The sequence below is a fragment of the Anas platyrhynchos genome, chromosome 27, assembly GCF_047663525.1.
Source record: "Anas platyrhynchos isolate ZD024472 breed Pekin duck chromosome 27, IASCAAS_PekinDuck_T2T, whole genome shotgun sequence".
Lineage (NCBI taxonomy): Eukaryota > Metazoa > Chordata > Aves > Anseriformes > Anatidae > Anas > Anas platyrhynchos.
Window position 1 is genome coordinate 2,789,590 of NC_092613.1, and position 11,012 is coordinate 2,800,601.

Consider the following 11,012-nt stretch of genomic DNA (forward strand, 5'->3'; position numbering starts at 1 on the left):
CTTCATTAGTTTTAAGAACCTTTTATCACTAAAATGCTTCCAAGGGTCAAAACTGGCTGGGGGGGGCTGAGGGAGGAGGTGTACTGGGGGGAGGCGGGGAGGAATTGGGGGGGATAGGACAAAACAACACAGAAAAGAGGGAGCAGAAAAACAACAAGAAATCTGAGGTAATTGATTCTCTAAAATGTATTTGTCATGTATAGTTATCACTTGCTTCATTTTAAAGACATCTAATGCATTATAACTGAAATTAGCTGATTGTTAATTTCCTGATATGATACAAACAAATGAAATAATTCTAAGCTTACTTGCTGCTGTTCACTTTAAAGACTTCTTCGAGATGCTGATTTCCCATGCTTGTCTCCCTTCTTGATTGGTATTTGCAACATTAACCAGACCCTTCCTCATATCACATAATGCGCATTTGAAACATGATTTAAATTTTGCAATAATCACCATTAAAAATAAAAATAAATAAATAAATAAACACCATTAGATTGAATGCAACTTGGACAACCTTGTAATCTTAACGGAGCTTTCAACTTCAAACCAAAGTTATATTTGACGTAGGAAAATAATTACAGATCACAGACTTGGCAGTAAAGGATTTATTCAAGAATAGGTTTACCTCCTGCAAAATAAACATGGTATTCAGCACTTGTCTTGGACACACTACCTGTTCTATTCAAGGCACTTATTACATGGGCTTTGGCCCACCACTATGCTTTATAAAATCACATACTGTAAGAAGCATGTCATCCCAACATAATAACTTTGCCATTTTCAGTTTGCTTTTGGCTTTGTAAAGAGAATATAACATATCTGTGACAAAAGACAGAGGTTAGAACAGAGGCAATTGTATTCTGCCAAAAAAAGAAACCTATTTCCACAGACAGCTTTAGGATGCTTGAACACAGCCACACAACATTTTAGTTACTCAAAAGCACAAAATCAGCATTTTCATTGTTCCCAAAAAAGATTAAATCCCGAATCTGCTCTGAGTGTCACTATATTAGTACACATACACACATCTGTATGTGTAGTACATTGTCTTTCATGACTTTCTTTCCTACTCCAAGTTCATATGTATATGAAAAATCATGTTGCATTGCAATTCTCTTATTTTTGCAGTAAAAAGGTATGATTCACATGCAATAGTTGTAAGATACATGTTAACTTTTACATCCATCAGATCTTCTGTAAAAGGAAGGTGAGATCATTGACTTTATAAGCACGATCAGATCTACGTTAAACAGGCAGGCCAAGACGGGATACAAAAGAAGGTACCTAACACCTGCACAATTACTGTGAAACAGTCTTCCATTTTAAAACGTGGCCAGACTAGAATCTAAGACCAGACCAACATGAAATAAGGTGTTACATCTGAGGTGCTATCATTGTTTCTAAGATTTACATCTCACATAAGAAAATTAACATATTCTTGCCTTTATGGTTTGGAAGAAACTTCACCACTGTGAGATAAATGGAAGAGATATTTAGGAAGACAAAGAGTATTTACAGCAGAATACGTCTATCAGCAGTAGGATCTTACAGCTCCTCCTCATGTGAAGCTAGATAACTAACAAAAATACATATTTATTGGTTTGGTTGTATCTACAGAAAGGTCTTTTGCTAGAAAATGTCATTACATGTACACAACGAGAACTGGTCAGAGGGGATAAGCCTTCACTTCAGCCAGAAAGCCATACACAGTCATGTCTGAGCTAGCTTGTTGTGAAGTTCTTGTGGAATTCAACCCACTTTCATATGCTGCCAATAGATTAATTTTGATAAAGGCTATTTTCTAAAACAAAACAAAACAAACAAACAAACAAACAACAACAACAACAAAAACAATGACTTACACTGGTCTGGTCTATAGATATATTAAAATCAGCTTGTATATTCTCGGGCATATTCTTGCCTCAGCTGCTCTTCTGTTTACAGGGTAAAAGTCCCTGTTCCTTATTCCCTCACTTTTGAAACATAAAATTGTACACATTAATACTCATGTAAAAGCTTTTAGTTGTGTGTCAGACCTCTATTAAAGGGAGAGTGAAAAAACAGGCCACAATTTAATTTATACATCGTAGGCCTAAACTTAGACATACTCATCATCCAGTGCAAAGGCAGAGCATGCCCACTAGACTCAGCAATTGCAAATTGATTGGTGAGAATTGTATTTACTTGATTGACATATCTCAATTATTTGGAGATTCTTCATCCCTGTCTTCCCAGGTGTGAACTTTCTGCCATTGCTGAGGTCCCATCTCCTTCCGCATATTTTACATCTGGGGGCAAGATTTTGATTATGACCCCAGAACCTGCTGCTGGGAGCCCTATGACCTTTGCATGTGACAACTAACACACTACTCCCTCAGGGCCAGTACACCATTTGCTGCCACTATAAAGAAATAAGAAACCTCAACCAGCTCTTGGCCCATTTGGTCCTTTAAGAAACACCTTCTTGGTCCTACAAGCATTAATGACTTGGCACCCCCTCTAGCATTAGTCTCTTTGGTCTTGAGAAAAGATAGCTGATTCTCAGGTAAACTCAAGGGTCCCTTGCTTCTCCGGCAGGAGTTAGGGCTGCCCATAAGCCACAGCCCTTCACTGACATGGGGTCAGCACCTGCCTGCCCACCTCCTCACCTGGCCCAGCTGAACCAGGACTAGGGCACCAGATGGCAGCATTCCCATCTGTAGGGGCTGGCAGGGGCAGATCCCACCATGGGAGACAGGCCCCTTGGCACCGGGAGATACCCCTCCTGTTGTTTTTTTGCTTTGTCGAGGTTCCCAGCACTTCTCCAGGTATGCTGCAACCCTTTTAAGCCAGGGCTAAGCTTACAGAAGTGGCACAAGGGACTGGAGGCTTTGCCTCAGCTTCACCTGAATTTGTTGCACACAAAAAACATTCTGTATTGGAGACTTTTTTGGGAGAAGGAAAAAGAATCAGACCTAGGCATGGCTCCAGGGCAGATTTTACAGGACAATATCATTACCTTCGATACTGTGTTCAGATAGAGCCGTGAGTCTCATGTACTTCTGTTAAGTCTGACTTGAAATCAGTAAATTAAAAATTAATTCTGTAAGCCTGACTCACTGCTGCTCAACTCTAATTTTAATCCCCTGGAGCTCTTTCTGTGATGATGCAGTATGTAGTGGGTTAGGGGCTGAGATTTACAACTGCTCGCATAGTCTATCTGCTGACCCTGGAGCCTACCCCCTGCAAATGCAATTATTTACACCTCTCTGACTTGCACAAAATTGCCCTTTCCCTCCACCAGAGAAGAAGGGAGGCCTAGATGGAGCCTGCTGCTTCAAGAAACTGGATTTCATCTCCCTTAAATGGTTACCAAGGTGATGCTGCTGCTGGCTCCTTCCTCCTGGGGGGCAAAGGAATGGTGACAGCAGTAGTGATGAGGGTGCGGAAGTGCAAAAATCTCTGTGGCCTCCGGGTTTGCTGTGAGGTGTTATTTCCTCTCATCTCTCAATTACTGAGGCCAGGAAGGGAGAACAGCCATTCATTAGCAGCTGTTTCACCAGCAGCTCAGGGGAACTATATTTACCATCCAAGTGTGGTCAAACAGTTTCCTCTCAACAGGGCGGTGCCTTTCTTTCCACACACCACACTGAACAGCTCATATGAATTTTAGTCTGGTAGGCTAAGAGCAGTTGAGGGGGATGGTGACAAACAAGGTGGATTTTTATGTGAGGGAAGCACCAAGTCTTCTTTTGCTGGTGAATAATAGAAAATAGCATATGGAAAAGATGCACCAGATCCATCTGTCCATCTCCGTACAGAGGATCTCTCTTGAGGCAGTACAATTTTGTTTCATTAAGTTTTAAAATTCCAGGCATGAGGATCCCCCTTGCCCTAACAAAGCTATTTGTGTGTTTTCTTTGCTTTCTGTTCCTTCCCCCCATTCTTTCTTCCCCCTCAGCTGGGCCTCCAGGCTTTCTCTTTCCATTTTCTTTCATGCTGAGCAGCAAGCCATATTCCCTTCCTCCCCCACCTGGCTCCCTGGGGAAAGGACTGGAAAGCAAAACAAAAGAATCACTCATGAGGAAACCATAATTTGCACAGCCCTCCTCACTCAAATGCTCCTGCTGAAAAAGGTGACAAAACAGCAGAGTGTGAATGTGAAGCAGGCTTTGAGCCCAGGAAAAGCTAGAGCGTGGGAGCAAAAGCCTATGAAACTAGGACTAAAACCTTTGATGGCTCTGAGGGAGGCCCAAGGTAAACAAATTCCAATCAGCTGGCTTTGTTGATTGCTTCCCAGGTAAAATGGACTCTTCTGCACTAGATGTCTCAGGGCTTTTGGAGAGATTTATCTATACCATCTGGATATTTCACCTAGTAACACTGCTCTTTGTACAATTTCTCCTTGTGAAATTAGCAATGTTTCCATCATAGTCAGAAGCATTAAGTATGTGTGTGGCCGTGCAATCAAGACATCTTATGTTTTCTTTAGAAATACTGCAAACCATGGAAATCAATCCCCGCATGTATCTGTTCCCTCTGTGTTGTAAGTGCCAATAAGTCCTTGCACTGGGTGATTCTCAAAGATGTGTCACTACTTCAGCACAGTCTGTTCTCATGTACACCTCTTAGGGAGGTTTTAGAAAGTTATTTTAACTTCTTCTAAGACGTTGGGTACAAAGAAACATCCAATGGAAGCAGGTAGCCACGGCAATGCACTTTGGCCATTATAGAATGCTTGAAGTGCCCATTTACTGATCCCATGCCAGTTCTCTGATCTACCTGCAGTCACTTGGATTAATGCAATATTAGTTCTTCTAGTTGAGACAGTAATTGCATTCAATGAAAGCCCATTATGTAATGGAGACTTGAAAAGTTCAGGGATAAATTAGACCAGATGTTTTAGACATGGTTTTGATCAATGCTCATTATTACTCCTTAAAGATGTAACTATAGCTTTGGCTTCATGGACAGATAATTCAGTGTAACTGCAAGCTGCCCTGGAAACTAAGAAGCAGATAAGTAGACCTCTGCTTTAGCAACATTTAACAAATGTCATTTTAAATTGGTGATACACTCTGTATTCTTTAATGAGTGACACTAACAATTCATGCTCATGTAATTGGGAATGGTTATTTGATTGCTGTGAAATAGTGGGGCTCAAAATATGCTGTCATGAGGAATATAACAAAAAGCAAGTTAGTGTCCACAGAAGCTGCAAGAAAGTATGAGATGGCAAGAGCACTGCTAATAGGGCCTGTCTCTGTTGTTAGACAATGCATTTGTATTCACCCGAGACTGAGTTTAACAGGAAGGTAAGGTTGTGTCTGTGTGAAATGAATGGGTAGCTTACAACAACACTAAGCAAATTTTCTCTTTTCTCTTCAGTCTTTCCAGGGATTCTTTGCTCAGAGATGATAAATGCATTCACTTTGAGAAATAGGGGCTGGTCCTCCTAAACAGACTGGTGGTTCAGCCTAATGGTCTGGTCCATCCACATCCTGAGCATCCAAATTCTATTAAAATTATCTGGTTAGAGATCATACAGTGAGTATCAAAGTTTATATTTCATTACGTTGCATGGTTTCAAGTCATATCAGAATTTGGCTTTTTGCCTGAGCTACTACTTGCATTTTTATTGTTTAATGAGTTGATAAGTCTTCTTCCTATCTCCTCATTTTCTGAGTTTTAAAACAAACGTTTTACTGTACAATCTGATGGTTTAAATGAAATTTGTACTGAGCATTAAAATCTAGTGGGATGTTATTTACAAATTCCTCAGATTTTCTGCCAGTAATTGTCCTGTCATGCTAACTGTGTGATGACTTGCATTACAGAATTCATCACTATTGTTGATTTAGATTCCTCCTGTGCAATATTAGTATCATATACATGGGTCCGTGAGGACAGCAAAGGAGGGTCATCTCTTTTGCATACCAGAGATCTTGATCAATAGTGGAACAAGTTTGAATATTGCTTTACCATCACCTTGGGGTACAGTAACACTGTGTTAGAATAAAAAGTTCTCAAGAAACAAAACAAACCAACCAACCAACAACAACAACAAAAACAAACAAACAAAATCAGGAGAGCCAGCAAAAGTGTAAGATACTTTCCACAAACTTGTGATCTTTTCCTTAGTCACAGCTGAACATTTCAGAATCCAAGATTTATTATAATTGGAAACAAGGAGCTGTCTCATTTCACTAACATGAGAGGAAAAGTCTTAGTCACAAAGTGCTGTAGTGATCATTTCTATTGTTTCTGTGGTTGCTGGGCAGGTATAAAAGAAGGTGAAAGGCACTTGCTGTAATTGCAACTGGAACATCACAAGAAGACTGGCAAGTAGACACATCTGTGCAGATCAGGACTTCACCACAATCTCTGCAAGATCAACAGTAAGTAGATGATGTTAACTTTTTAAGTTGAAGATGCGTTTTAGTTATTAAATAGTTTACTGTTCATCACAGTATTTTACCATAGTTTAACCACTGTGTGTGAGCAGGAGTTCTACATTTACATAGCCTAAAATATCATACAGCATGTAAGCACGCATGTATCTATTTGTGTATATATGTGTATATATCTGTATTTAATACAGATCGTTTAATTAGACCTAGTATGCATTTTTCTTTAATGTCTAGTTTAAGTTGATATTGTCCAAGGAAATTACTCAGAAAGGAGTGGAATAGACTTACAAAGGACAAGCTTAATTTTTCTAACCAAATGTATGATATAATTGGCTTTTTTATCCAGTTATTGATATTTTAATATCCAAATTTGTATAAAGAAAATTCATTTGGGAAGATGCTGAATGGAGTTTTTTATTAACACAAACCGCTTCTATAAAAAAAATATATATATTTCTTCAGAAAATGAGTAGCCTTATTATATGGGAACATATCTATACTATTCTTATATAAAATTTATATGCTGCAATTTTTTGTTTTCTTGTCCATTTCGGTTTTGATACAGAAATTAATACAGGATACACTATTAAATAACTAAATTGACAAGCTGAAGCCAATCCTAAAAGCAGGGTACAGTACTTAGTGTAAAGGGTGTTGAAATTTTATTGATAGACCTGATGCTAAAGGAGCAGCAGGGTTGAAAAGATGGGTAGATACAGGCATACCAACAGCAGAGGCAGATACATAATTTAATAAAGTTCTAACTTAGATGGGAATAATCTTTCTACATTTTGTAGTTGTGTCTCCTGAGCTAGAAATCCATTTCTTTATGGAAAAAGATAAATAAATAAAAAATCAGGTTTTGGTCTACTATGATCCTCATGCCCAATGGCTGATTTGTATGTCAGTAATGGCACTTGTATTGCTCATGGAAAAGGTCGCATTATTAAATGTCCGAATCCCCAGGACTGCTTTTAACTTGATCAGCATGGTCCAGTCTTAAATTCTTTTTGTTTTATGACAAACTTCTTATGCAGCAATCCTGGTCTTTTTGTTACATTTCTGCTAAGTTTTATTATGAAGATCTCTTGCCAGTTCCAAATGAAATAATCTCTTGTGCCTGCAAATGGAGGAACAATGTTTAGGATTCTCAGCAAAGAAACGTAGGAATTTACCAGGTAATCTATTCGCTGTTTACTGGTATATGTTACAACTCCACCTGTGATGTTATGGGAGGTCCTTGGATGATGTAACATAGTATATTGCTCCACTTTTACTAGTGCTTAAAGGCTGAAATTCATGTTGCCAGGTGAACGAATGACAAGAGAAAGAAAGATTTTTGGTCATACTATCAACTTCTTGTCCTGTTGATCAGATCTGAAGAAGAGAGAAAATGTTCCCGCCCCAGAGATCTCTGCAGATGGTTACATTTTTGGCAATGATTTTTTTTGCCTGTTTTGCGACATCTCAAGACACTGAAAAGTAAGCAATATCATCCTTTTACATAGTATCATTAGCAGACTGCTTGCCTTTGATTTAACAGGTTGTATTCTTCACTGCTGTCATTTACTCCAGGCATAGTAGAAGAACAGTTCTATGCATTTGATACTGCAGCATTTTACTACCTTTTATGCAGTACAGATAATAACAATTACATTTTTAGATTCATCAGTTACACCATGTTAAGTACATTTCTAGTGATGTTTTTAAACACGGTGCAACAAACCATACAAGGATGTTCAAGGCAAGCCACGAAAATGGCACTTACTAAAATCTCCTAATTAGGTTCCCACTCAGATCCAAATCTGCAGTGGAAGCCTATAGCTGCAGCGAGCTCCATCTAAACAGTCTGAAATCCAGAAATATTTGCACCCTAGAATTAGTCTGCCTTCCCTGGCTCAAAAATTTTGATATGTCTTAAGAAAATAAGAATTTGTTTTAATTTCATGGACACCACTGATTTCAATTAAATTGCTCCTGACTTACAGCTCTGAAGGAAGGAGACAAATTCAACAATCCTAGAACATTACAGCTATGAAAAAGGAATTTTATTCTGGTATTTAGACCTCTGAAAAGAACTAAAATCTGGGAAAGATCAAGGAGCTCTCTAAGCCTGCTAAGGTCATTTTGTCACTGTCTCCTCAGTTACTATGTATAAATATATGTATACATATATTAAAGGAAATTCGAAGTATACCTTTTGGGAATGGCTGTACGCACATCATTTCAGCTTCCCATGTGACTTTGAAATAGGAGCTTAGACCCAGCTGTGCTTGTTTGCTAACTGAACTTTTCCCTTTCTTTGCAGTAAAAGAGCAGTGACGGAGCATCAGCTCATGCATGACAAAGGGAGGGCATTTCAAGGGCTGAAGCGCCTGATGTGGCTCTACAATGCTCTAGGTAGTGTGCACACAGCCAGCAGCAGGGCTATTTCACTTTCAGATGCCATGTGGGATTCACAGAAGAGCCAAGATCTCTATGACAGCATCGGCAGAGGTGAGGCTTCAAGCCTGATGAAGCAGCTGTTTGAACTGAGAGGAAATGAGCAAGGCTTCCCCCTGTTGAAGAAGCTGGATTTGCTGCAGTATCTGAAGACCCCAAAGGGTAATTGGAACCCACAAGACATTTTTGACCTCCTTCAAATCAAAGAGCTGGTCAGAAAGGGAAATCCTATTATCCAGCCACAGAACTTTTCCCACTAGCCTCAATCCAGCTCAGTCTATCGCTTTAGACATTTGATGTAACGAAAAACTCTAGTGCAAAGGTGAACTGCAAAAGAAAAATGTTGTCCATCTGTTCCATTAATTATTCCTAAATGTTGAACAGAGAGCCTTTTAAGGAACTGGGTTCCCTCCCTTGCAGGCAGTTTGAGTACTGTGATTGTGAGATGGGGCGATTTTTAACAGGTCATAAATCTTCCTTTCTATATCAGGGCCCTATCTGTCTGTTATCAGTATGTTAGGGCTGTGGCAGCTCTTTCTAGACCCAAAGCTACAGCCCAGGCATGTCAGGAAGTCTGGTTCATTAATCTGCATGTTCACAGGCTCACTTTCAGTTCACTGTTTTGACTTCCAAGAAAGCAGTTATCTCCTAGTATGATTGTCTTCTATTTCACACCTGCCTGCAGTTCTGCCCCTGCTCTGCAGTAGTAAGACTTCGTTTACACTTTAGGTCCAAATGATTATTTTTTTCCTGCTTCTCTATTGCTTAGAGTGTTCTAAGAATTCTCTTATCTTTCATGTTTTCCTTCAGGGGGCAAACTTTTGCCAGGCCACAGAGGTTGCTAATCCCACCATTCCCAGCCTAAGCACTAGATATTCACCTTCTTCTGCTGGTGAAAGAGATAACAATCAGCTTCCAGATTCCATATTTGAGCCTTTAATTTGAAGACTTTCTACTTTTTCCCTGTTTCTGTGAAAACCCCTCCAAGAGCTCCCACAGCATATTACATTTTCTGGGCAGAAAAACAACTTTTTGATGCGACCTGCATTACCTGAAGGAGAAACAGATAGCACATGATTCTATTTTGCTATTCACCTTTAATGTCAAAGTGATCAGCTCTCCCTAAGCAAAGCAAAGTCCAGTTTAACTGCAAAATCAGTCTTTCAGAAATGAAATCTGTCAATTGTGTTACAAATATATCTGCATTTCCATTACATGGGGACTATACACACCATTTTAAATCTTGAAATTCCTCTGCTGCTGATGGACTTCAACTGCATGTGCAGAGGGTATTTCTCAGTGATAGATTCAGACCCCAAGAACTCCTTGATGTTGTCAATAATAAAAACATTTTCGCCCTCTGAATTGCTTTTTTTCTTTTTTTTGTAGAAATATAACAAAAGATTATTTCATTTTATTTAATCTCCATACATTTGGGATGAATACGGAATCACCTTTCTTTCACTGTGCTGTTTCACAGAGATCTCCCCATTAGATTCTCCAAGGCCAATCAAACCATTACTAAAATGGGTAATTTCAGATGTTAATGATAAAGCAAGGGTTGGGAGCAGAAGCACGCTCAGAGAAAAACAGACTGTACTGCCCAAATAACAGTTTTGCTGAGCTGGGCTGTGGCAGATCTTTTTCCCCTTAACAAATCTCCAGACTGTTGGAGACTAAATTAGAGTCAGGCAATGACACCAAGAGGACTTGACTTCGAAAAGCTCATAATTTCTGGGAAAAGGCCTTGTCCTGTCTGCCATACTGTGCAGGTCAGTCGACTTGCCCTCACAGATGTGCTTCCCTCAGCCTGCATGACCATTTTCTGTGCCTCAGGTACAGGAGGCTGAGGCACTGGTATGCCAGCACATATGCCTGGTTATGCCTCACCCTTGTGGTCACTACATGGTGACGCAACGTATGTCACCCCTGAGTGGGTAAGGACAAAACAACCTTCCCTCCACCACAGAGAATCACAGAATCAAAGGGGTTGGAAGGGACCTTGAAAGGTAATTGGGTCCAGTCCCCCTGCCAAAGCAGGTTCCTCAGAGCAGGCTGCCCAGGTAGGTGACCAGACCAGCCTTAAACATCTCCAGAGAAGGAGACTCCACAACCTCCCTAGGCAGCCTGTCCCAGTGCTCTGTCACCCTCACTGGGAAGAAATTTTTTCACATGTTG

At 39.8% G+C, this 11,012-nt stretch overlaps 1 protein-coding gene across 2 annotated transcripts; it reads left to right on the plus strand.

Moving 5' to 3' along the window:
- The first annotated feature begins 6,244 nt into the window (after positions 1 to 6,244).
- Positions 6,245 to 10,199, plus strand: LOC119713994 (parathyroid hormone 4). 2 transcript variants are annotated; one of them, XM_038168515.2, is made up of 3 exons: positions 6,245 to 6,380; positions 7,702 to 7,874; positions 8,701 to 10,199. In XM_038168515.2, exons 2-3 carry the CDS (start codon positions 7,786 to 7,788, stop codon positions 9,092 to 9,094), a joined length of 483 nt encoding a protein of 160 aa, XP_038024443.1. In that variant the 5' UTR covers positions 6,245 to 6,380; positions 7,702 to 7,785; the 3' UTR covers positions 9,095 to 10,199. The 2 variants fall into 2 exon arrangements, with proteins under 2 accessions (XP_038024443.1, XP_071884557.1); XM_072028456.1 differs by having other exon boundaries at positions 6,264 to 6,380; positions 7,768 to 7,874.
- The last annotated feature ends 813 nt before the right edge of the window (positions 10,200 to 11,012 follow it).

What these genes read in the sequence shown, in the direction of transcription:
- LOC119713994 (XM_038168515.2), top strand. Translation starts at nt 7,786, where the DNA reads ATGTTCCCGCCCCAGAGATCTCTGCAGATGGTTACATTTTTGGCAATG. An exon ending in ACATCTCAAGACACTGAAAA is followed by an intron (nt 7,875 to 8,700) that starts GTAAGCAATATC and finishes CTTTCTTTGCAG; the next exon opens with TAAAAGAGCAGTGACGGAGC.